This window comes from Salvelinus fontinalis, chromosome 4 (genome assembly GCF_029448725.1).
Source record: "Salvelinus fontinalis isolate EN_2023a chromosome 4, ASM2944872v1, whole genome shotgun sequence".
NCBI lineage: Eukaryota > Metazoa > Chordata > Actinopteri > Salmoniformes > Salmonidae > Salvelinus > Salvelinus fontinalis.
Window position 1 is genome coordinate 13,557,955 of NC_074668.1, and position 27,490 is coordinate 13,585,444.

General features: G+C 46.1%; 1 protein-coding gene across 3 annotated transcripts in view; it reads left to right on the top strand.

The window, feature by feature from the left end:
* The window catches only part of LOC129853129 (versican core protein-like), a 64,056-nt gene that overhangs the window by 24,231 nt on the left and 12,335 nt on the right, over positions 1-27,490 (top strand). For 2 of the 3 annotated variants that reach the window (XM_055918850.1, XM_055918851.1), the window contains exons 1-2: positions 17,816-26,214; positions 26,369-26,482. In XM_055918850.1, the coding sequence (XP_055774825.1) occupies positions 17,997-26,214; positions 26,369-26,482 (8,332 nt within the window). In that variant the 5' untranslated portion in view covers positions 17,816-17,996. Of the gene's footprint in view, positions 1-17,815; positions 26,215-26,368; positions 26,483-27,490 lie in introns of those variants that run through there. The other variant, XM_055918852.1, reaches the window with a different exon arrangement.

Consider the following 27,490-nt stretch of genomic DNA (forward strand, 5'->3'; position numbering starts at 1 on the left):
GGACAGAGAGACAGCTCTGGACTGATGGGCAGTTCTGGGTATCTAGCCTTTTCAGGCTGAAGGGCAGCTCATGGCTGACTGACGACTCTCGATGCTCATGGCTGGCTGACGGCTCTCGACGCTCATGGCAGGCTGACGGCTCTCGACGCTCATGGCAGGCTGACGGCTCTCGACGCTCATGGCAGGCTGACGGCTCTCGACGCTCATGGCAGGCTGACGGCTCTCGACGCTCATGGCAGGCTGACGGCTCTCGACGCTCATGGCAGGCTGACGGCTCTCGACGCTCATGGCGCTCTGACGGCTCTGGCTGCTCATGGCGCTCTGACGGCTCTGGCTGCTCATGGCTCTCTGACGGCTCTGGCAGATCCTGTCTGGTTGGCGGCTCTGGCAGATCCTGTCTGGTTGGCGGCTCTGGCAGATCCTGTCTGGTTGGCGGCTCTGGCAGATCCTGTCTGGTTGGCGGCTCTGGCAGATCCTGTCTGGTTGGCGGCTCTGGCAGATCCTGTCTGGTTGGCGGCTCTGGCAGATCCTGTCTGGCTGACGGCTCTAGCGGCTCCTGTCTGGCTGATGGCTCTAGCGGCTCCTGTCTGGCTGACGGCTCTGTAGGCTCATGGCAGACGGGCGGCTTTGCAGGCTCATGGCAGACGGGCGGCTTTGCAGGCTCCTGGCAGACGGATGGCTCAGACGGCGCTGGGGAGACGGATGGCTCAGATGGCGCTGGGGAGACGGATGGCTCAGATGGCGCTGGGGAGACGGATGGCTCAGATGGCGCTGGGGAGACGGATGGCTCAGATGGCGCTGGTGAGACGGATGGCTCTGGCCGGATACGGCGCACTGTAGACCTGGTGCGTGGTGCCGGAACTGGAGGCACCGTGCTAATGATAAGCACCTTCCTACTAGTGCGGGGAGCAGGGACAGGGCACACTGTATTCTCAAAGCCTACTCTATCCCTGATGCGTGGTACCGGCACTGATGACACCGGGCTGAGGACAAGCACATCAGGATTAGTAGGGGGAGAAGATACAGTGGGTTCAGGGCTCTGGAGACGCACAGGTAGCTTAGTGCGTGGACCCGGAACTGGAGGCACCGGGCTAGATACACGCACTACAGGGAGAGTGCGTGGAGGAGGAACAGGGCTCAGGATACGCACTGGTAGCCTAGTGTGTAGTGTATACACTGTAGGTACTAGGCTGGGGCGGGGAGGTGGTGCCGGAAATACCGGACCGTGGAGGCGTACTGGCACTCTTGAGCATTGAACCTGCCCAACCTTACCTGGTTGAATGCTCCCGGTTGCCCGACCAGTGCGGGGAGGTGGAATAACCCGCACCGGCCTATGTAGGCGAACCGGGGAAACCATGCGTAAGGCAGGTGCCATGTATGCCGGCCCGAGGAGACGCACTGGAGACCAGACGCGTTGAGCCGGCCTCATGACACCTGGCTCAATACCCAATCTAGCCCTCCCAGTGCGGGGAGGTGGAATAACCCGCACTGGGCTATGCACTCGTACAGGAGACACCGTGCGCTCTACTGCGTAACACGGCGCCTGCCCGTACTCCCGCTCTCCACGGTAAGCCTGGGAAGTGGGCAGGTCTCCTACCTGCCCTTGGCCCACTATCTCCTAGCCCCCCCCCAAGAAATTTTTGGGAATTACTCACTGGCTTTTTTGGCTTCCGTGCCAGACGCGTTCCCTCATAGCTCCGGTTCCTCTCTCCGGTAGCCTCCGCTCTCCTCAGTGCCTCCAGCTGTTCCCATGGGAGGCGATCTCTACCAGCTAGGATCTCCTCCCATGTGTAGACACCTTTTCCATCCAAAACATCGTCCCATGTCCATTGCTCCTTTCTCTCCTGTCCCTTACTCCGTTTAGTTTCCCTTTGCCGCTTGGTCTTAGCTTGGTGGGTGATTCTGTAACGGGTGACGCTCTCCTCATCCTCGGACGAGGTGAGGAGAGAAGGATCTTCTGACCAAAACGCAGCTTGTGGGAAATAAGCCATCTTTATTATAACAACGATGATGGCAAACACGAAACGAAACAAACACTTTCCAAACTACAAAATAACAAAACGACGTTGACGAAACCTGAACATAAACTTATATAACTAAACATAAACTTACGTACAGGAAACAGACGACATCGAAACGAAAACGAAACAAACAAACGCTACAGTCCAGTGTGGTACGAACAAACATACTGACACAGGAGACAATCACCCACAAACAAACAGTGAGAATGCCCTACCTAAATATGACTCTTAATTAGAGGCAAACGCAAACCACCTGCCTCTAATCAAGAGCCATACCAGGCAAACCGAAACCAACATAGAAACAGATAACATAGAATGCCCACCCAACCTCACGTCCTGACCAACTAACACACAAAAACTAACATAAATAGGTCAGGAACGTGACAAAATGTAAATTCTTATGTGGTTTATAATTAATGGACATTGTTGTAGAGGTTGATACAGTTTTTGTAAGGGTAAATCAAGTCTGAAATTTCAAAGGGGAAATTTCAGAAGCCTTTTTAAACCTCATACACTACAAGTTTTACATTTCCTGGAAATTTGTCCTGCAACAGGGTGATCAAATTAATATCCTGCATCTGTAGTATTGGAAGACATGTATGATTTATGAATCCAAGTTGGAAGTGGCCACCATCAATACAGACATTTCATAAGACCTGTAATGCATTAGTGGTAACCTCAGACAAGCAAACGATGTTCAACGAAGAGGTTTGGAAGTGTTACTGTTTAATTTGGAATCCTCAATGTTAAGCCTAAATGTTACATTTCTGACTCACTTAGATGGCTTGTGGTCATATTTTCTTAGAAAATCAATTGGGGATATAAATCTGTGTATTATGGTTTGGCTGGTATTCAGTTGGCAGACAAGCCAAAGTTTCCAAGTATGTACGAGAAGATTTGATTTATAATATTTTGATTATTTGTAGGCTGACCTTTAAAGTGACTACTCCTCTCATGCTATCTTTGTTGTGATGATGCTGTGACCATATCAAATCATTAAGTCATAAGCACATAACAGGTATTAGCTGCTGAGCTCTACTTAGTGCTGGATCTTGCCACTCGATTTTACCATCCCCTGCTATTCATGACTAGACAGAGGACCCACAAATAATAAAGGTTAACAGGAGTAGAAGCAGACTCCTCCCCCCCACTGATGACCTAGGTGATCTTACATGATTTCAGGTCCAATGTTTTTGTAAACCATGGAGCTGAATAGAGTTCAGCTGAAAGAGGAAGGGCAAACGTGGAATTGTTTTTATTTGGATTTCCACTCACTAAATACAGCCTGGACGGAGAACTGTGAAAGTTGAGACAACCCACTGGGCAAAAACTGGTTGAATCAACGTTGTTTCCACGACATTCCAACCCCCTATGTGATGACGTTGAATCAACATGGAAAATGTGTTGGATTTGCAAAAAGTCAGAGCATTTTGTATTTTTATCACCCAACTTTCAACCCAAATCCAATGACATGGTGAAATGTTTTGTTGATTTCACTTTGAATTCACAACTTAACTAAATGTAAATCAAAACTAGACGTTGAACTGATGTCTGTGCCCAGTGGGAATTCTTTTCAATTTCTGTATGGATAGGAATCTGTATATTTTCACATAATCTACTCTTTGTATCTTTGGAAAATCCACACCTTAGTAAAATTATAGAGAATGACAATTACTGTGTTCAGTGAGGTTACATTTAAGAAGTTTAAGAACAATGTCACAATTGTTCATTTTGTGCACTTTATAAATCACTTTCAATATTTATTTAGTAATAAGTATAAATAAATGCAGGAACTAATGTTAGCAACACAATTACTTTTTATAGTGTCATTGTCATGTATGCTAATCAGTCTCTTTCCCCCCTCTTTCTCCCTCTATCTCTCTCTTTCTCTTCCTCGCTCTTCTTTTCTTTCCATTTCCCTGTCTCTTTTCAGTGGATGCGACTCTGCTGATCTTAGACACTTTGAGTCAGTTCCCTATCATCCCTGCCGTTCCTGACCAGGCCACCCCCTCCCTGGTGGATGGTGAGCGAATGCTGGCCAGTGGAGAACCTGACTTATTATCCTCTGCTGCTGTCACCATCACCCCAATGCTGAGCTTCATCAATGGAAAACATGAGGTGACCCTGGAGCCAGAGAGAAGACAGGTAGAGGAGGAGGTTGGGAGGAGACCAGGAGGAGACCAGTTCCAGTTTGAGGGAAATGTGACCGCGCTGGGGGGCAGTGAGGATGAGATGATCCCCACCGTTTTTGATTACTCTGTGATAGAGATTGGTACTATAACAGATGTAACAGAACCTCCAGAGCAGGTTGTGGAAACCACCCCATCCAAAACAAAGCAAACAGCTGAGGGTGTATCATCTTTTTCAGAAACTAGAGAGGGACCAAGTGACATCATAACTACATCTACTGAAGCAGTGTCCACTGTTTCACCATCTGGCACAGCAGTAACCAAAGCTTCAGAACAAACCCAAACATCTCATACACCCACAACCCCTGAAGGAAGCCAGCAAGTCAGCACCTCTGTGTTTGACAAAAAGGTGGAGGGATCAGAGACACAACCCCCGGATGATGACAGTAATGCTGAGGTGACTCAGCCAGAAGGGTCTGTGGAAGAGCTCTCTGTCTCTCCCACAACTGAACTGCACGTGTCCACAGATGCGACTGAAATTGCAGAAGGAACAAAGAGCACCTCTGCTGTTCCAGATGTTGTAATCTCCACTCAAACCCCTTTACTGTCCGTCTCTACACCCACTTCTGGTGATGTTGAAGGTGGATCACCGACAGCGACACCCAGTGACGTTGAGGGCTCCACCTCAGGCGAGGAGGAAGGATCAACACAGGACACACACACTCCTCAGGAACCAACCAGCACCACTCTGCCTTCCTTAACAACAAGTGCCCAAACAACTTTAGGAGAAACTATCACGACTGAGGTGACGCCATCCAAAGAGGCAGGCAGCACCAAATCGCATTCCTTGAGCTCTACCACAGCTGAATTTTTGACAAGCCAGAAAGAGGGAACAACAGTTAGCCAGCCTTTTGTGTCTCCCACCGTGAAAGACACGACTGCAGAACATATGGTTTCCATACCAGAGGAGGAGACCACAGGAGACCAAACTCCTGATATGTTCACAACCAGCTCTCCATCATCCAACATGGAACAGATCTTGTTTGGATCCACAACAACGTTACCAAGAACAAGTTCAGCAGACACTACACAGGACAGTGAGATAACAGCACTGACCAAAGACAGAACAGGCACAGAGAAACCATTAGTTGTTCCTGTCATTGATGAGACTGAGACAACTTTAATCTCCACAGATGAAGAGGGTTCTGAGAGTCCGGCAATATCTCCAATGTCCAGCAAAGAATTTCCTTCAACAACTGCCTCTCCAATATATAGTACTATTCAGATGATTAAGACAACCATGGCAACTATCTCAGACTTAGTCAGCCGATACACCACACAGGGCACAATTCTGACAAGTGAGGTACCTAAACAAGACGAAGAGACCACAAGCAAAGATAAACCGTCAGTTACCCCAACTATTACGGAGGAGGAAAGTTCAGGTGACCCTGGTATGTTTACTAGCACATCTACTGCAAAACCTCTCTCTCCTCTTTATAGTACAGTCAAAACAGAACATGATGTGACCACAAGCTCAACAGCAACCAGTGAGGCTACAGAGCAAACAGAGAAACCATCAGCTACTCCGATTAGTGATGACACAAAGACTAGCAGAGCTGTCACCTCTACAGATGAAGATGAGATTACTCCGATGTCCACTATGGAGTCTCTTGTGACAACATCATCTCTTATGTTCAGCACGAGCAAAATGGAGGATGATAGATCAACATTATCATCAAGCATTGAACCCAGTAAAAAAGTTGATGTGTCCCCAACAGTGTCACCTTCTGTGACTTTCAGCCCAGCTGTTTCTAGTGGAGCTACAGTGGATACTCAAGTGACTGAGGCAAGCTCAACCCTATCCTCTACAGTGACCTCAGGTGACCAGACAAATGAGATTTACACCAAAGACACTGCAACTCCCACAGTGTCGTATTTGTATAGCACTGAGAAACCAGTGATTACTACCACAGTGTCATATGAAACAGCAGAAAGTGCAGTTACAGAGCAGGCTGAGAAACTGGCAGGCTCAGAAAAACCTTCATCTATTCCTGTTACAGAGACAAGCTCAGCTCTCACCAAAGATGAAGAGAGCTCAGGTGATCAGACTCCTGATATGTTTACCAAAGAGCCTGTCACTTCAACAGTTTCTTCTGTTTGTAGCACAGTCAAAGCAGAACAAATGACAACCATTGAAATGCCACATGTAATGATCACAACAGGAAAGAGTGAAGTTACAGGGCAGACTGAGAAATCATTGGGTTCAGAAAAACCCTCAGTTACACCTGTTATTGATGAGGTGGTGACGAGCACAGTTATCTCCTCTACAGACGAAGAAAGATCAGTTGACCAGACAAGTGATACTTTCACCATAGACTCTGCAACTAAAACAAACACCACTTTTCCTCTGTTTAGTACTGAGAAACCAGAACATGTAGAGACTACAGCATCACATGGAACTGCAACAGGGGAGTCTCCACAGACTGCTACAACTACAGCTAATTCTCTGTATAGCACTGAGAAATCTGGACAAGTAAACACTGCATCACATGAAACTGCAACACCTGACACTGTGACTGCTACTACTACAGTTTCATCTGTATATAGCACAGAGAAAACAATGTCACAAGAAACAGCAACAGCGGAGACAGTCACTGAAGTCACAGAGAGGCCAACAAGCACAGAAAAACCTTCAGGTACCCCTGTTACTGTTCACACAGAAGAGGATACAAGCTCAAGTGGAGCAACAGCTAAGATGTTCACAAAGGACTCTGTTGCAACAACTGCATCCACATCAGAGTCAGTTAGTGCTTCCACTACATCAAGACCAACAGTGACCTCAAGTTCAATCTTGACCATTACAGAAGAAGATGGTTCTGGTGACCAGACACCTGATATGTTTACCAAGGCACCAGTGTCAACGATTGAGTTTGTCAGTAGATATACCACTGTTCATACATCTACTGGACAGGTGATGGAACAAACCGGAAAATCAACACAGTATTCCCACAGCACCTCTTCACCCAGAGACTTGGAGGGATCTGGAATCTCAAAGACAGAGGATGACCAAGAGGCAACTCAGCCAGAGGGTTCAGGTGTTCAAGAAGTAGTTGAGACCATCAGTAAACCACAGGACCAGTTCGCTGTAGCCACAGATGAGACAGAAATCAAAGAGACCGAGAGTAAATCTGAGGCTCTAAGTGTTGCATCCTCAACAGAGTCCGCACAGCTCAGCCAAGAATCTACATCAACCCAATGCCCTCTATCCACTAGCACATCTGAGACAATAGAACCAGCTACTGCTTCATTGTCCGAGCAAGGAAGTGGAGACTTCACAGAACCCTCTATTTCAGAAAGTGATGCCACAGAGGTTGAGAGTTCAGGTGATGACACATCTGCTATTACAACAGCCCCACTGCATACGACGTCATCTTCAACAGACGCATTGGTTACAAAATCAGTAAGCACTGAAGTAACTAATGGAACCAAGGGGGTTGAGCAGACAGAAGAACCAACAGGCACAGATGGACCTTCAGCTGGCCCTGTCTCAAGTGTGACAGCCTCAGTGGTCACATTCACAGACGAAGAGAGCTCTGGCAACCTGACACCTGAAATGTTTACCAAGGAATCTACTACACCAACATCACTATGGTCAGACGCTTTGATGATCACATCTTCCTCCCCAATCATCAGCGGTGACCAATTCCAAAGCACAACTGTAGGAACAGTCATCACACCCACAGAAGAAATAGATGAAACGCCGAAAGACTCTCCCACTGCAGCAGTTGAAACTTTGGAGCCTTCTTTGGACCAAGCAACTGGACTAGCAAGCACGTCATCACCATTTGTCACTGCATTCACTTACGTAGACATGGCGGTCTCGGGAACCTCAGCAACAGAGGATGACCAGGAGACAAGTAAACCTGAAGGGTCAGTTGAGGAGGCACCAGTGGAGACCACCACTAAACCAAAGTACCTGTTCACTGTAGCAACTGATAAGAATGAAATCAGAGAGACTGAGAGCACATCTGAGACTCCAGGTGATGTTTCTTCAAAAGAGTTTACACAGTCCCAGGAATCCACATCAACCCAATCTCCTTCCATGTCAAGCACAGGTAAACCAACAGAGGCTTCCACAGCCTCTTTCACAGAGCAGGGTAGTGGTGACTTGACAATAGACTCTATAACTGAGGATGAACGGAGAGAGCACGAGAGTTCAGGTGAAGACATCTCAGATGTGTCCACTAAGAAACCTGCAAGCACGACTGATCCTTTCCTGTCTAGTCCAGCAACAACAAAGGAGGAATTTACCACATTGTCTGTCAGCGGTGACACCACCCTTGAAACAGCTGTTGAAGTTGATGCAACTCTGTCAATCGGCACAACTGCAGAGGTACCTAAGGTTATTTTTAGCACAGCTCAGACCCAGGAAAGTGAGGTGACAGAAAAAGATACAAGCAGCACAGAGAAACCATCAGTTGCTTTAATGTCAAATGTAACACACACAGACGATGAAAGTTCAGGTGACCAGACCCCAGATATGTTTACCAAAGGGTCTGTTACTGCAATGGTTTCTTCTGAACACAGCACAGTCGAAGCAGAACAAATGACATCCACGACTAAAGTTTCTTCTCTGTTTAGCACCGAGAAGCCAAAACAAATAGTGACCACAGCATCACATGAAACTGCAACAGCTGAGACTGCAAGAAGTGCTACAACTATAGACACTTCTCTGTTTAGCACTGAGAAACCAAGTCATATAACAACTTCAGTATCAAAGGAAATTGAAACAGCGGAGTCGGAAATGGCTGCTGCTACTGCTACAGTTTCTTCTCTATATAGCACTGAGAAAATTGCTCATGTTGAGACTACCATCCTAGAGGAGGAGAGCTCAGGGTATCTGACTTCTGATATGTTTACTACTCAGTCAGCTGCCACCCCTCCTTCTCCAGTGTATAGTACAGTCAGACCAGAACAGCCAGAGGCACCATCAAGCTCAGAAATTCCTTCAGTTGTTCCCATTATTGATAAAACAGAGACAAGCACCATCCTCACTTCAGAAGAGGATACAAGCTCAAGTGGAGCAACAGCTGAGATGTTCACCAAGGACTCTGTTGCAACAACTGCATCCACATCAGAGTCAGTTAGTGCTTTCACTACATCAAGACCAACAGTGACCTCAAGTTCAATCTTGACCATTACAGAGGAAGATGGTTCTGGTGACCAGACACCTGATATGTTTACCAAGGCACCAGTGTCAACGATTGAGTTTGTCAGTAGATATACCACTGTTCATACATCTACTGGACAGGTGATGGAACAAACCGGAGCATCAACACAGTATACCCACAGCACCTCTTCACCCAGAGACTTGGAGGGATCTGGAATCTCAAAGACAGAGGATGACCAAGAGACAACTCAGACAGAGGGTTTAGGTGTACAAGAAGTAGTTGAGACCACCAGTAAACCACAGGACCAGTTTGCTGTAGCCACAGATGAGACAGAAATCAAAGAGACCGAGAGTAAATCTGAGGCTCTAAGTGTTGCATCCTCAACAGAGTCCGCACATCTCAGCCAAGAATCTACATCAACCCAATACCCTCTATCCACTAGCACATCTGAGACAATAGAATCAGCTACTGCTTCATTGTCCGAGCAAGGAAGTGGAGACTTCACAGAAACCTCTATTTCAGAAAGTGATGCCACAGAGGGTGAGAGTTCAGGTGATGACACATCTGCTATTACAACAGCCCCACTGCATACAACGTCATCTTCAACAGACGCATTGGTTACAAAATCAGTAAGCACTGAAGTAACTAATGGAACAAAGGGGGTTGAGCAGACAGAAGAACCAACAGGCACAGATGGACCTTCAGCTGGCCCTGTCTCAAGTGTGACAGCCTCAGTGGTCACATTCACAGACGAAGAGAGCTCTGGCAACCTGACACCTGAAATGTTTACCAAGGAATCTACTACACCAACATCACTATGGTCAGACGCTTTGATGATCACATCTTCCTCCCCAATCATCAGCGGTGACCAATTCCTAAGCACAACTGTAGGAACAGTCATCACACCCACAGAAGAAATAGATGAAACGCCGAAAGACTCTCCCACTGCAGCAGTTGAAACTTTGGAGCCTTCTTTGGACCAAGCAACTGGACTAGCAAGCACGTCATCACCATTTGTCACTGCATTCACTTACGTAGACATGGCGGTCTCGGGAACCTCAGCAACAGAGGATGACCAGGAGACAAGTAAACCTGAAGGGTCAGTTGAGGAGGCACCAGTGGAGACCACCACTAAACCAAAGTACCTGTTCACTGTAGCAACTGATAAGAATGAAATCAGAGAGACTGAGAGCACATCTGAGACTCCAGGTGATGTTTCTTCAAAAGAGTTTACACAGTCCCAGGAATCCACATCAACCCAATCTCCTTCCATGTCAAGCACAGGTAAACCAACAGAGGCTTCCACAGCCTCTTTCACAGAGCAGGGTAGTGGTGACTTGACAATAGACTCTATAACTGAGGATGAACGGAGAGAGCACGAGAGTTCAGGTGAAGACATCTCAGATGTGTCCACTAAGAAACCTGCAAGCACGACTGATCCTTTCCTGTCTAGTCCAGCAACAACAAAGGAGGAATTTACCACATTGTCTGTCAGCGGTGACACCACCCTTGAAACAGCTGTTGAAGTTGATGCAACTCTGTCAATCGGCACAACTGCAGAGGTACCTAAGGTTATTTTTAGCACAGCTCAGACCCAGGAAAGTGAGGTGACAGAAAAAGATACAAGCAGCACAGAGAAACCATCAGTTGCTTTAATGTCAAATGTAACACACACAGACGATGAAAGTTCAGGTGACCAGACCCCAGATATGTTTACCAAAGGGTCTGTTACTGCAATGGTTTCTTCTGAACACAGCACAGTCGAAGCAGAACAAATGACATCCACGACTAAAGTTTCTTCTCTGTTTAGCACCGAGAAGCCAAAACAAATAGTGACCACAGCATCACATGAAACTGCAACAGCTGAGACTGCAAGAAGTGCTACAACTATAGACACTTCTCTGTTTAGCACTGAGAAACCAAGTCATATAACGACTTCAGTATCAAAGGAAATTGAAACAGCGGAGTCGGAAATGGCTGCTGCTACTGCTACAGTTTCTTCTCTATATAGCACTGAGAAAATTGCTCATGTTGAGACTACCATCCTAGAGGAGGAGAGCTCAGGGTATCTGACTTCTGATATGTTTACTACTCAGTCAGCTGCCACCCCTCCTTCTCCAGTGTATAGTACAGTCAGACCAGAACAGCCAGAGGCACCATCAAGCTCAGAAATTCCTTCAGTTGTTCCCATTATTGATAAAACAGAGACAAGCACCATCCTCACTTCAGAAGAGGATACAAGCTCAAGTGGAGCAACAGCTGAGATGTTCACCAAGGACTCGGTTGCAACAACTGCATCCACATCAGAGTCAGTTAGTGCTTTCACTACATCAAGACCAACAGTGACCTCAAGTTCAATCTTGACCATTACAGAGGAAGATCGTTCCGGTGACCAGACACCTGATATGTTTACCAAGGCACCAGTGTCAACGATTGAGTTTGTCAGTAGATATACCACTGTTCATACATCTACTGGACAAGTGATGGAACAAACCGGAGCATCAACACAGTATACCCACAGCACCTCTTCACCCAGAGACTTGGAGGGATCTGGAATCTCAAAGACAGAGGATGACCAAGAGACAACTCAGACAGAGGGTTTAGGTGTTCAAGAAGTAGTTGAGACCACCAGTAAACCACAGGACCAGTTCGCTGTAGCCACAGATGAGACAGAAATCAAAGAGACCGAGAGTAAATCTGAGGCTCTAAGTGTTGCATCCTCAACAGAGTCCGCACATCTCAGCCAAGAATCTACATCAACCCAATACCCTCTATCCACTAGCACATCTGAGACAATAGAATCAGCTACTGCTTCATTGTCCGAGCAAGGAAGTGGAGACTTCACAGAACCCTCTATTTCAGAAAGTGATGCCACAGAGGGTGAGAGTTCAGGTGATGACACATCTGCTATTACAACAGCCCCACTGCATACGACGTCATCTTCAACAGACGCATTGGTTACAAAATCAGTAAGCACTGAAGTAACTAATGGAACAAATGGGGTTGAGCAGACAGAAGAACCAACAGGCACAGATGGACCTTCAGCTGGCCCTGTCTCAAGTGTGACAGCCTCAGTGGTCACATTCACAGACGAAGAGAGCTCTGGCAACCTGACACCTGAAATGTTTACCAAGGAATCTACTACACCAACATCACTATGGTCAGACGCTTTGATGATCACATCTTCCTCCCCAATCATCAGCGGTGACCAATTCCTAAGCACAACTGTAGGAACAGTCATCACACCCACAGAAGAAATAGATGAAACGCCGAAAGACTCTCCCACTGCAGCAGTTGAAACTTTGGAGCCTTCTTTGGACCAAGCAACTGGACTAGCAAGCACGTCATCACCATTTGTCACTGCATTCACTTACGTAGACATGGCGGTCTCGGGAACCTCAGCAACAGAGGATGACCAGGAGACAAGTAAACCTGAAGGGTCAGTTGAGGAGGCACCAGTGGAGACCACCACTAAACCAAAGTACCTGTTCACTGTAGCAACTGATAAGAATGAAATCAGAGAGACTGAGAGCACATCTGAGACTCCAGGTGATGTTTCTTCAAAAGAGTTTACACAGTCCCAGGAATCCACATCAACCCAATCTCCTTCCATGTCAAGCACAGGTAAACCAACAGAGGCTTCCACAGCCTCTTTCACAGAGCAGGGTAGTGGTGACTTGACAATAGACTCTATAACTGAGGATGAACGGAGAGAGCACGAGAGTTCAGGTGAAGACATTTCAGATGTGTCCACTAAGAAACCTGCAAGCACGACTGATCCTCTCCTGTCTAGTCCAGCAACAACAAAGGAGGAATTTACCACATTGTCTGTCAGCAGTGACACCACCCTTGAAACAGCTGTTGAAGTTGATGCAACTCTGTCAATCGGCACAACTGCAGAGGTACCTAAGGTTATTTTTAGCACAGCTCAGACCCAGGAAAGTGAGGTGACAGAAAAAGATACAAGCAGCACAGAGAAACCATCAGTTGCTTTAATGTCAAATGTAACACACACAGACGATGAAAGTTCAGGTGACCAGACCCCAGATATGTTTACCAAAGGGTCTGTTACTGCAATGGTTTCTTCTGAACACAGCACAGTCGAAGCAGAACAAATGACATCCACGACTAAAGTTTCTTCTCTGTTTAGCACCGAGAAGCCAAAACAAATAGTGACCACAGCATCACATGAAACTGCAACAGCTGAGACTGCAAGAAGTGCTACAACTATAGACACTTCTCTGTTTAGCACCGAGAAACCAAGTCATATAACGACTTCAGTATCAAAGGAAATTGAAACAGCGGAGTCGGAAATGGCTGCTGCTACTGCTACAGTTTCTTCTCTATATAGCACTGAGAAAATTGCTCATGTTGAGACTACCATCCTAGAGGAGGAGAGCTCAGGGTATCTGACTTCTGATATGTTTACTACTCAGTCAGCTGCCACCCCTCCTTCTCCAGTGTATAGTACAGTCAGACCAGAACAGCCAGAGGCACCATCAAGCTCAGAAATTCCTTCAGTTGTTCCCATTATTGATAAAACAGAGACAAGCACCATCCTCACTTCAGAAGAGGATACAAGCTCAAGTGGAGCAACAGCTGAGATGTTCACCAAGGACTCTGTTGCAACAACTGCATCCACATCAGAGTCAGTTAGTGCTTTCACTACATCAAGACCAACAGTGACCTCAAGTTCAATCTTGACCATTACAGAGGAAGATGGTTCTGGTGACCAGACACCTGATATGTTTACCAAGGCACCAGTGTCAACGATTGAGTTTGTCAGTAGATATACCACTGTTCATACATCTACTGGACAGGTGATGGAACAAACCGGAGCATCAACACAGTATACCCACAGCACCTCTTCACCCAGAGACTTGGAGGGATCTGGAATCTCAAAGACAGAGGATGACCAAGAGACAACTCAGACAGGGGGTTTAGGTGTTCAAGAAGTAGTTGAGACCACCAGTAAACCACAGGACCAGTTCGCTGTAGCCACAGATGAGACAGAAATCAAAGAGACCGAGAGTAAATCTGAGGCTCTAAGTGTTGCATCCTCAACAGAGTCCGCACATCTCAGCCAAGAATCTACATCAACCCAATACCCTCTATCCACTAGCACATCTGAGACAATAGAACCAGCTACTGCTTCATTGTCCGAGCAAGGAAGTGGAGACTTCACAGAACCCTCTATTTCAGAAAGTGATGCCACAGAGGGTGAGAGTTCAGGTGATGACACATCTGCTATTACAACAGCCCCACTGCATACGACGTCATCTTCAACAGACGCATTGGTTACAAAATCAGTAAGCACTGAAGTAACTAATGGAACAAATGGGGTTGAGCAGACAGAAGAACCAACAGGCACAGATGGACCTTCAGCTGGCCCTGTCTCAAGTGTGACAGCCTCAGTGGTCACATTCACAGACGAAGAGAGCTCTGGCAACCTGACACCTGAAATGTTTACCAAGGAATCTACTACACCAACATCACTATGGTCAGACGCTTTGATGATCACATCTTCCTCCCCAATCATCAGCGGTGACCAATTCCTAAGCACAACTGTAGGAACAGTCATCACACCCACAGAAGAAATAGATGAAACGCCGAAAGACTCTCCCACTGCAGCAGTTGAAACTTTGGAGCCTTCTTTGGACCAAGCAACTGGACTAGCAAGCACGTCATCACCATTTGTCACTGCATTCACTTACGTAGACATGGCGGTCTCGGGAACCTCAGCAACAGAGGATGACCAGGAGACAAGTAAACCTGAAGGGTCAGTTGAGGAGGCACCAGTGGAGACCACCACTAAACCAAAGTACCTGTTCACTGTAGCAACTGATAAGAATGAAATCAGAGAGACTGAGAGCACATCTGAGACTCCAGGTGATGTTTCTTCAAAAGAGTTTACACAGTCCCAGGAATCCACATCAACCCAATCTCCTTCCATGTCAAGCACAGGTAAACCAACAGAGGCTTCCACAGCCTCTTTCACAGAGCAGGGTAGTGGTGACTTGACAATAGACTCTATAACTGAGGATGAACGGAGAGAGCACGAGAGTTCAGGTGAAGACATTTCAGATGTGTCCACTAAGAAACCTGCAAGCACGACTGATCCTCTCCTGTCTAGTCCAGCAACAACAAAGGAGGAATTTACCACATTGTCTGTCAGCAGTGACACCACCCTTGAAACAGCTGTTGAAGTTGATGCAACTCTGTCAATCGGCACAACTGCAGAGGTACCTAAGGTTATTTTTAGCACAGCTCAGACCCAGGAAAGTGAGGTGACAGAAAAAGATACAAGCAGCACAGAGAAACCATCAGTTGCTTTAATGTCAAATGTAACACACACAGACGATGAAAGTTCAGGTGACCAGACCCCAGATATGTTTACCAAAGGGTCTGTTACTGCAATGGTTTCTTCTGAACACAGCACAGTCGAAGCAGAACAAATGACATCCACGACTAAAGTTTCTTCTCTGTTTAGCACCGAGAAGCCAAAACAAATAGTGACCACAGCATCACATGAAACTGCAACAGCTGAGACTGCAAGAAGTGCTACAACTATAGACACTTCTCTGTTTAGCACCGAGAAACCAAGTCATATAACGACTTCAGTATCAAAGGAAATTGAAACAGCGGAGTCGGAAATGGCTGCTGCTACTGCTACAGTTTCTTCTCTATATAGCACTGAGAAAATTGCTCATGTTGAGACTACCATCCTAGAGGAGGAGAGCTCAGGGTATCTGACTTCTGATATGTTTACTACTCAGTCAGCTGCCACCCCTCCTTCTCCAGTGTATAGTACAGTCAGACCAGAACAGCCAGAGGCACCATCAAGCTCAGAAATTCCTTCAGTTGTTCCCATTATTGATAAAACAGAGACAAGCACCATCCTCACTTCAGAAGAGGATACAAGCTCAAGTGGAGCAACAGCTGAGATGTTCACCAAGGACTCTGTTGCAACAACTGCATCCACATCAGAGTCAGTTAGTGCTTTCACTACATCAAGACCAACAGTGACCTCAAGTTCAATCTTGACCATTACAGAGGAAGATGGTTCTGGTGACCAGACACCTGATATGTTTACCAAGGCACCAGTGTCAACGATTGAGTTTGTCAGTAGATATACCACTGTTCATACATCTACTGGACAGGTGATGGAACAAACCGGAGCATCAACACAGTATACCCACAGCACCTCTTCACCCAGAGACTTGGAGGGATCTGGAATCTCAAAGACAGAGGATGACCAAGAGACAACTCAGACAGAGGGTTTAGGTGTTCAAGAAGTAGTTGAGACCACCAGTAAACCACAGGACCAGTTCGCTGTAGCCACAGATGAGACAGAAATCAAAGAGACCGAGAGTAAATCTGAGGCTCTAAGTGTTGCATCCTCAACAGAGTCCGCACATCTCAGCCAAGAATCTACATCAACCCAATACCCTCTATCCACTAGCACATCTGAGACAATAGAACCAGCTACTGCTTCATTGTCCGAGCAAGGAAGTGGAGACTTCACAGAACCCTCTATTTCAGAAAGTGATGCCACAGAGGGTGAGAGTTCAGGTGATGACACATCTGCTATTACAACAGCCCCACTGCATACGACGTCATCTTCAACAGACGCATTGGTTACAAAATCAGTAAGCACTGAAGTAACTAATGGAACAAATGGGGTTGAGCAGACAGAAGAACCAACAGGCACAGATGGACCTTCAGCTGGCCCTGTCTCAAGTGTGACAGCCTCAGTGGTCACATTCACAGACAAAGTGAGCTCTGGCAACCTGACACCTGAAATGTTTACCAAGGAATCTACTACACCAACATCACTATGGTCAGACGCTTTGATGATCACATCTTCCTCCCCAATCATCAGCGGTGACCAATTCCTAAGCACAACTGTAGGAACAGTCATCACACCCACAGAAGAAATAGATGAAACGCCGAAAGACTCTCCCACTGCAGCAGTTGAAACTTTGGAGCCTTCTTTGGACCAAGCAACTGGACTAGCAAGCACGTCATCAGCATTTGTCACTGCATTCACTTACGTAGACATGGCGGTCTCGGGAACCTCAGCAACAGAGGATGACCAGGAGACAAGTAAACCTGAAGGGTCAGTTGAGGAGGCACCAGTGGAGACCACCACTAAACCAAAGTACCTGTTCACTGTAGCAACTGATAAGAATGAAATCAGAGAGACTGAGAGCACATCTGAGACTCCAGGTGATGTTTCTTCAAAAGAGTTTACACAGTCCCAGGAATCCACATCAACCCAATCTCCTTCCATGTCAAGCACAGGTAAACCAACAGAGGCTTCCACAGCCTCTTTCACAGAGCAGGGTAGTGGTGACTTGACAATAGACTCTATAACTGAGGATGAACGGAGAGAGCACGAGAGTTCAGGTGAAGACATCTCAGATGTGTCCACTAAGCAACCTGCAAGCACGACTGATCCTCTCCTGTCTAGTCCAGCAACAACAAAGGAGGAATTTACCACATTGTCTGTCAGCGGTGACACCACCCTTGAAACAGCTGTTGAAGTTGATGCAACTCTGTCAATCGGCACAACTGCAGAGGTACCTAAGGTTATTTTTAGCACAGCTCAGACCCAGGAAAGTGAGGTGACAGAAAAAGATACAAGCAGCACAGAGAAACCATCAGTTGCTTTAATGTCAAATGTAACACACACAGACGATGAAAGTTCAGGTGACCAGACCCCAGATATGTTTACCAAAGGGTCTGTTACTGCAATGGTTTCTTCTGAACACAGCACAGTCGAAGCAGAACAAATGACATCCACGACTAAAGTTTCTTCTCTGTTTAGCACCGAGAAGCCAAAACAAATAGTGACCACAGCATCACATGAAACTGCAACAGCTGAGACTGCAAGAAGTGCTACAACTATAGACACTTCTCTGTTTAGCACTGAGAAACCAAGTCATATAACGACTTCAGTATCAAAGGAAATTGAAACAGCGGAGTCGGAAATGGCTGCTGCTACTGCTACAGTTTCTTCTCTATATAGCACTGAGAAAATTGCTCATGTTGAGACTACCATCCTAGAGGAGGAGAGCTCAGGGTATCTGACTTCTGATATGTTTACTACTCAGTCAGCTGCCACCCCTCCTTCTCCAGTGTATAGTACAGTCAGACCAGAACAGCCAGAGGCACCATCAAGCTCAGAAATTCCTTCAGTTGTTCCCATTATTGATAAAACAGAGACAAGCACCATCCTCACTTCAGAAGAGGATACAAGCTCAAGTGGAGCAACAGCCGAGATGTTCACCAAGGACTCTGTTGCAACAACTGCATCCACATCAGAGTCAGTTAGTGCTTCCACTACATCAAGACCAACAGTGACCTCAAGTTCAATCTTGACCATTACAGAGGAAGATGGTTCTGGTGACCAGACACCTGATATGTTTACCAAGGCACCAGTGTCAACGATTGAGTTTGTCAGTAGATATACCACTGTTCATACATCTACGGGACAGGTGATGGAACAAACCGAAGCATCTACACAGTATACCTACAGCACCTCTTCACCCAGGGACTTGGAGGGATCTGGAATCTCAAAGACAGAGGATGACCAAGAGACAACTCAGCCAGAGGGTTCAGGTGTTCTAGAAGTAGTTGAGACCACCAGTAAACCACAGGACCAGTTCGCTGTAGCCACAGATGAGACAGAAGTCAAAGAGACCGAGAGTAAATCTGAGGCTCTAAGTGTTGCATCCTCAACAGAATCCGCACAGCTCAGCCAAGAATCTACATCAACCCAATACCCTCTATCCACTAGCACATCTGAGACAATAGAACCAGCTACTGCTTCATTGTCCGAGCAAGGAAGTGGAGACTTCACAGAACCCTCTATTTCAGAAAGTGATGCCACAGAGGTTGAGAGTTCAGGTGATGACACATCTGCTATTACAACAGCCCCACTGCATACTACATCATCGTTAACAGACTTATTGATTACAAAATCAGTAAGCACTGAAGTAACTAATGGAACCAAGGGGGTTGAGCAGACAGAAGAACCAACAGGCACAGATGGACCTTCAGCTGGCCCTGTCTCAAGTGTGATAACCTCAGTGGTCACATTCACAGACGAAGAGAAGTCTGGCAACCTGATACCTGAAATGTTTACCAAGGAATCTACGACACCAACATCACTATGGTCAGATGCATTGATGATCACATCTTCCTCCCCAATCATCAGCGGTGACCAATTCCAAAGCACAACTGTAGGAACAGTCATCACACCCACAGAAGAAATATATGAAACGCCCATAGACTCTCCCACTGCAGCAGTTGAAACTTTGGAGCCTTCTTTGGACCAAGCAACTGGACTAGCAAGCACGTCATCACCATTTGTCACTGCATTCACTTACGTAAACATGACGGTCTCGGGAACCTCAGCAACAGAGGATGACCAGGAGACAAGTAAACCTGAAGGGTCAGTTGAGGAGGCACCAGTGGAGACCACCACTAAACCACAGTACCAGTTCACTGTAGCAACTGATAAGAATGAAATCAGAAAGACTGAGAGCACATCTGAGACTCCAGGTGATGATTCTTCAAAAGAGTTTACACAGTCCCAGGAATCCACATCAACTCAATCTCCTTCCATGTCAAGCACAGGTAAACCAACAGAGGCTTCCACAGCCTCTTTCACAGAGCAGGGTAGTGGTGACTTGACAATAGACTCTATAGCTGAGGATGAACGGAGAGAGCACGAGAGTTCAGGTGAAGACATCTCAGATGTGTCCACTAAGCAACCTGCAAGCACAACTGCTCCTCTCCTGTCTAGTCCAGCAACAACAATGGAGGAATTTACCACATTGTCTGTCAGCGGTGACACCACCCTTGAAACAGCTAATGAGGTTGATGCAACTCTATCAATCAGCACAACTGCAGAGGTACCTAAGGTTATTTTTAGCACAGCTCAGACCCAGGAAAGTGAGGTGACAGAGAAAGATACAAGCAGCACAGAGAAACCATCAGTTGCTTTAATGTCAAAAGTAACACACACAGACGATGAAAGTTCAGGTGACCAGACCCCAGATATGTTTACCAAAGGGCCTGTTACTGCAATGGTTTCTTCTGAATACAGCACAGTCGAAGCAGAACAAATGACATCCACGACTAAAGTTTCTTCTCTGTATAGCACTGAGAAACCTACCACAGCGCAACAGGACACTGCAACAAAAGACAGTGAAAAGACTGCTACAATTTCAATATCTTCTCTGTTTAGCACTGAGAAACCAAGTCATATAACGACTTCAGTATCAAAGGAAATTGCAACATTGGAGTCGATAATGACTGCTGCTGCTAATACATTTTCTTCTCTACATAGTACAGAGAAAATTGCTTATGTTGAGACTACCATCCTGGAGGAGGAGAGCTCAGGGTATCTGACTTCTGATATGTTTACTACTCAGTCAGCTGCCACCCCTCTTTCTCCAGTGTATAGTACAGTCAGACCAGAACAGCCAGAGGTACCATCAAGTTCTGAAATGCCATCAGTTGTTCCTTTTATTGATGAAACAGAGACAAGCACCATCCCCACTTCAGAAGAGGATACAAGCTCAAGTGGAGCAACAGCTGAGATGTTCACCAAGGACTCTGTTGCAACAACTGCATCCACATCAGAGTCAGTTAGTGCTGTCACCACATCAAGTCCAAAAGACACCTCACGTTCAATCTTGACCCTTACAGAGGAAGATGGTTCTGGTGACCAGACCACTGATATGTTTACCAAGGCACCAGTGTCAACGATTGAGTTTGTCAGTAGATATACCACTGTTCATACATCTACTGGACAGGTGATGGAACAAACCGGAGCATCAACACAGTATACCCACAGCACCTCTTCACCCAGGGACTTGGAGGGATCTGGAATCTCAAAGACAGAGGATGACCAAGAGACAACTCAGCCAGAAGGTTCAGGTGAGGAGGTAGTAGTTGAGACCACCACTAAACCACAGGACCAGTTCACGGTTGCCACAGATGAGACAGAAATCAGAGAGACTGAAAGCAGATCTTGGACTCCAAATGTTGATGCTTCAAAAGAGTTCACACAGTCACAGGAATCCACATCAACCCAATCTCCTTCCATGTCAAGCACAGGTAAACCAACAGAGGCTTCCACAGCGTCTTTCACAGAGCAGGGTAGTGGTGACTTGACAATTGACTCTACAGTTGAGAATGATGGTACAGAGGACGAGAGTTCAGGTGAAGACAATTTAGACGTGTCCATTAAGCAACCTGCAACCACGACTGCTCCTCCCCTGTCTAGTCCAGCAACAACAATGGAGGAATATACCACATTGTCTGTCAGCAGTGTCACCAGCCTAGAAACAGCTGTTGAGGTTGATGAAACTCTATCATCTGGCACAACTGCAGAGGTACCTAAGGTTATTTTTAGCACAGCTCAGACCCAGGAAAGTGAGGTGACAGAAAAAGATACAAGCAGCACAGAGAAACCATCAGTTGCTTTAATGTCAAATGTAACACACACAGACGATGAAAGTTCAGGTGACCAGACCCCAGATATGTTTACCAAGGAAACAGGCCAAACAGAATCCATTGTGTCAAGCACACCAGGCCCAGATGACGAGGGTCATGTCAGCCCAGATACAGAAACCACCATCAGTCCAGATGCTACACAGCCCCCTGCTACTGTGAATGATCGCACAACTATGACTGATAGCACAACTATGAGTGACCGTACAACACACCGATTCCTTATAACCGAAAGAGACCATACTTCGACGAAAGCCCATACAACAGTGAGTGATCATTCAACTGTTGGAGACCACACAGTAGCAAGAGACCACACCACTGTCAGAGACCATACAACAGTGCCTTTTAGATCACAGTCATCCACATTCACTGCTCTCCCCTCTATTATATACCAGGGTGTTACCGACCAGCAGGTCATGATAGTCACCCCAACAAGCAGCCAAACCAAAACTGACCAGACCCCCACTATGGTGCTGCACGGTACGAAACCATCGACAAGCACAGTTATCATATTTACAGAGGAGGCCGGAGATGAGGACACACTGTTCTCCACTGTTACTGACAGCATGACCACAACCCCTGAGATTATCACCAAAGATGAAACCATCATTGACGCTGATACTGTGGCAATGGTTGAACTCTCCTCACCTCTCTACCCCAGCATCTTTACAGAGGAAGCATGGGGAGTCACAGCCATTACCATGACACCACAGTCCTCAATTGCAATGACAAAAGAACCTGAAGGGTCTGGGACAGATGACTATTTGTCTTCCACAATTGACTCACTGAGTCTGGCCACAACACAAATCCCATCAGTCACCTCTGTAGATATATCTGCAGAGGCAAGTGCTAAGACAACAAGAAGGTCTGCAAAAGTTAAACATTCAGAGACTGTGAGAATGACCACCTCGTCATCGGTAGAGGATGTTTTTAGTGAGGCGTCTACTTCAGTGTTTGTGTCCTCTGTAGCTCAAACCACCCAAGCCAGAGCTCTATCCACCGAGTCCAGCTCTCAGACGACCTTCACCACACAAAATGTGGTTATTGATGAGTTCTCTGGAGATGGTGTCACTGGTGAGGAGTCTGATACAGAGCCTACTCCTTCTGCCCCTGTATCATCCCAAGCATCAACTCTCCCCATAGATACAAGCTCACAAACCACAGTTAGCAGTGAGGAATTCCCGACAGATGCAATTGAATTATCCATCACCCCTTCTCCTACTACTGTTAAAGCTAGAGTAGAAGACACATCTCATGATCATTCTGAAGTGGAGGCCACAACAGTGTCATCTAGTTCCACCCAAGCCACCAAGGTGTCTGACACGCCTACACAACAGACGCCAGTGTCCACTGAACAAGACAAAGAGACTGTGAAATCAACCAGCCCATTGCCTGTTGATGAGTCTTCAGGAGAAGACGACTCTGAAGGCTCTGGATCTGAGACCTTCACCTCTGTAGTGGAGACCTCCCAAACCACAATCCCCACCTCAACAGCTAATAAGGAGGGTGAAGCGACAGAGATTACCATTCTAGTACCTTCATCTTTAGAGGAGGGCATCTCTGGGGATGACATGAAGACTTCGAATCCCAAACCCTCTGAAGCCACTTCCTCCCTGTATAGCAAAGATAAACCATCAGTTGCTTCCATTTTGGATTTAACCTCCACAGATGAAGAAAGCTCTGGTGACCCAACCCCTAAAACGTTTACCAAAGAGTCTGTTACTGTACGTTTACAAATGACATCCACAACTACGGTTTATTCTCTGTTCAGCAATGAGAAACCTTCACTTTCTTCCATTTCGGATATAACCTCCACAGACGAAGAGAGCTCTGGTGACCATACCCTTGATAAGTTTACTAAAGCGTCTAAAGCTACCACAGTTTCTCCAGTTGACAGCACTGTCAAAATGGGGCAGGTAAAAGCCACAACAATGTCACCTGAAAAAGCAACAGCAGAAATTGAAAAGACTACAACTACCACAGGTTTGTCTCTGTTTAGAACTGAGAAAACAGAGAAAGCTTCCTCCCAGGCAAGATTGTCTGTCCATTCCACTGTTGCGCCATCTGTAATGCCCGATGTGGTGGACCAGTTTGTCACAACTTTTGTCCCCGGGGTGGACGTGACAAAACCTGAAGAATCTTTCCAACAGGCTAGGTCTGAGATTGCATTTACCCAACATGCATTTACCCATACCTCTGATATGTCAGTCACTACAACAGCTTCCTCTGTACACAGCACTTTCAAAGCAGAACAAGTGACAACCACAGTAATGCCACATGTGATGTCACCAGAAGAGACTGCAGCCATTGATCCGACAGAAACACCAACAGACTCAGAGGAGTTAGTAACTCCTGGTGTTGATGACACAGAAACAGGTTCTACAGATGAAGAGAGTTCTGGAGAGGAGCCAAGTCCGATGACCACCCAGGATTCTCCTGTAACAGAAGCTCATTTACACAGTAGCACAGCCAAGCCATTGCAGACATCAACATCAGCTGTCTATGAATCCGTGGCTGACCTTACCTCTCCTGAAACAACTGCTGATAGTGAAGAAACCAAACAGACAGACCTAACAAACACAGGACAGCCATCAGATATTCCCAGTTCAGTGAAAAGCACAGTGATCTCAGTTCTACCTGATAAAGATAAGGAGAGCTCAGGTGACCAAACCCTTGACATTTTTACCAAAGACTTACCAACTACTACAGTTTCCTCTCTGTTTAGCACAGAGGAACCTACAACAACATCAAGGGAAACTGTAACAGAAGAGAGTGAAGTCACTGACCAAACTGAGAGACCATCAGGCTCTGGAAAACCGTCAGCTACCATCTCCGTCTTAGCTTCCACAGATGACCAGAGCTCAGGTAACCAGACAAGTGAGGGTTTCACTACAGACGCTTCTTCAACAGAATATCCTCTTTTGGCTAGCACAGTGCAGGCAATTGCCTCTGTCTATTCCACTGAGGCAGCATCAGAGTCTGAAGTGGTGGTCCAGTTTGTCACAACATTTGCCCCAAAACCAGACATGACAACACCAGAGGAGTCGTTCGAACAGGCCAGGTCGGAGATAACATTTACTCATCGTCCTCATACTGAGCTCTCTTCTGAGGAAACGGCATTGCCTACAACCAGTCCCATGCTGCCTAAGGAAAATTTAAGCCAGTCTTTAGAAACTATAACTGCACCTGCACAGAGCTCAGAATCAAATTTAGTCTCTACTGCTTCTCCAGTGAAGACTGATGCTGTTTTGCCCACACCAGAGGCAGAGGAACAAGTTGAAGCTTCAAGCCAGGTACCTACAACAGAGTATACTTCTCCTAGTGCAGAGGGCAGCTCCGAACAAGAGGCTGTGGTTGAAGAGACAGGTGTTCCTATCCGTGTTTCTCCTCTAACTGAGAAGGTATTAGAAACTAAAGTGAACAGTACACCATCTGCAATGACATACATTGATGAAATGGTTGACTATGAAAGTACCTCAGAGCCAGTACAGGTTAAATCTATACCTTCCGTCGTTATAACCACCACAAAGCCTGAGGTGGAAGTAACAGCGCTCAGAACTGCCCCAACACAGAATGTCCCAACACAGAATGTCCCAACACAGACTGTCCCAACACAGAATATTGAGAGTGTGTCATCAAATTCAGAGAGCAGTTCAGAGACTAGATCAGAGGAACTGTCCAGCCCATCTGTGACTCAATCAGTATTAGCCTCCTACAGCTTAGAAAGCAGTTTGGAGGAAAAGTTGACAATAGCTTTAACCTTGAAGCCAGAGAGTGACACAACTGAGGAGACCACCCCATCCCTCTTTGTGACACAGACAGAACTGACAGCCGCCATCACTGGTTCACCCTCTCTCACGACTCCTAGTGCTGAAATTGAGTCAGCCGGTTCTGAGAGCAGTCCAGAAGAAAATACAGTTTCTGAGAAGCCAGCGATTGACACTATGGAGGAAACCACCCAATCGTCGGCACTGATTCAGACCATGGTTTTGCCAGGTGTCACCAGTCCACCATTTCGCCAGTCTCCAGCCGACCCCGGGGCGGAGTCCCTTAGTGTCGTAAGCTCCTCTGAGAAACAGGAAGCACAGGGTGAAATTGAGGAAGTTGTTACACCTACCACGGAGATGCCAACGAGGGAGAAGCCAGAGTACACAACTAAATCGCCAGCAGGAACACAGAACCAGCCAGAATCAGTCGCTACAATCCACAGCATTCCTTCATCTGTGTCCGAGGAGGAGGAAACCGTGGACTATGATAATGTATCAGGACCTACGTTAGTCGAGGGTGAACCACCCATCAAGGGAGCGGAAACTACCAGCCTGGATTTGGGGCACACGATCGTTGGCGAGACAATTGAAATTGCAGGTATGTGGTGGTCAGTGATACAATGTTATTGTGTGCTATGGAAATATCATCATATCATAATTTTAAACGTTTGTCATTTAACGTTTGTCTTCTCTAGAATGTGAAATGAATTGAATGTTTGTTTTCCTTTTTCTACTTCTTATTTAAAACACAGGCATCCACTCCTGCACTGAGAACATTTGTCTGAATGGGGGCTCTTGCTACAGACGCGGAAGTCTCCCCTCTTGCAGCTGTGCCCCTGGCTACAGTGGAGATCGTTGTGAAACAGGTATGCCAAAAATGGTTTTCAGTCAGTGGAGGACTAGGCGTTTTAGAGTAAGCGTTCAGTCAATATGCTAATCTCAATATGCTAATGAGATTAATCTCAACGAAAGGATCAATTATATCCTGAAGGCCACATTTATGTGTAGGCCTTTCATTTTGGTGGCTTACTGGTGCAGAAGCCGTGTGCCAAAATTAAACAACGGGTAGTATCTGCATGCAGTGGTGAAAAGTACTTAAATAAAAATACTTTAAAGTACTACTTATGTAGTGTTTTGGAGTATCTGTACTTTTCTTTACTATTTATATTTTTCAATTTTTTTGTTATACTTTTTACTCCATAAATTTTCCCTGTCAGCCAAAAGTATGTACATTTTGAATGCTTAGCGGGACAGGAAAAAGGTCAAATTCAAGTACTGTCAAGAGAACATCCCTGGCCATCTTTACTGCCTCTGATCTGGTGGACTCACTAAACACAAATGCTTCGTTTGTAAAATATGTGGAGTGTTGGAGTGTGCCCCTGGCTATCTGTAAATAATTTAAAAACAAGAAAACCGTGGGGTCTGGTTTGCTGGTTTGCTTTCAAAGCAATTTGAAATTATTTATACTTTACTTTTACTTTTGATACTTAAGCATATTTTTGCAATTACATGAACTTTTAATACTTAAGTATACAGTGGGGCAAAAAAGTATTTAGTCAGCCACCAATTGTGCAAGTTCTCCCACTTAAAAAGATGAGAGAGGCCTGTAATTTTCATCATAGGTACACTTCAACTATGACAGACAAAATGAGAAAACAATCCAGAAAATCACATTGTAGGATTTTTTATGAATTTATTTGCAAATTATGGTGGAAAATAAGCATTTGGTCAATAACAAAAGTTTATCTCAATACTTTGTTATATACCCTTTGTTGGCAATGACAGAGGTCAAACGTTTTCTGTAAGTCTTCACAAGGTTTTCACACACTGTTGCAGTGATGTAGTGATGTAGATTTTTTTTCTCATTTTGCCTG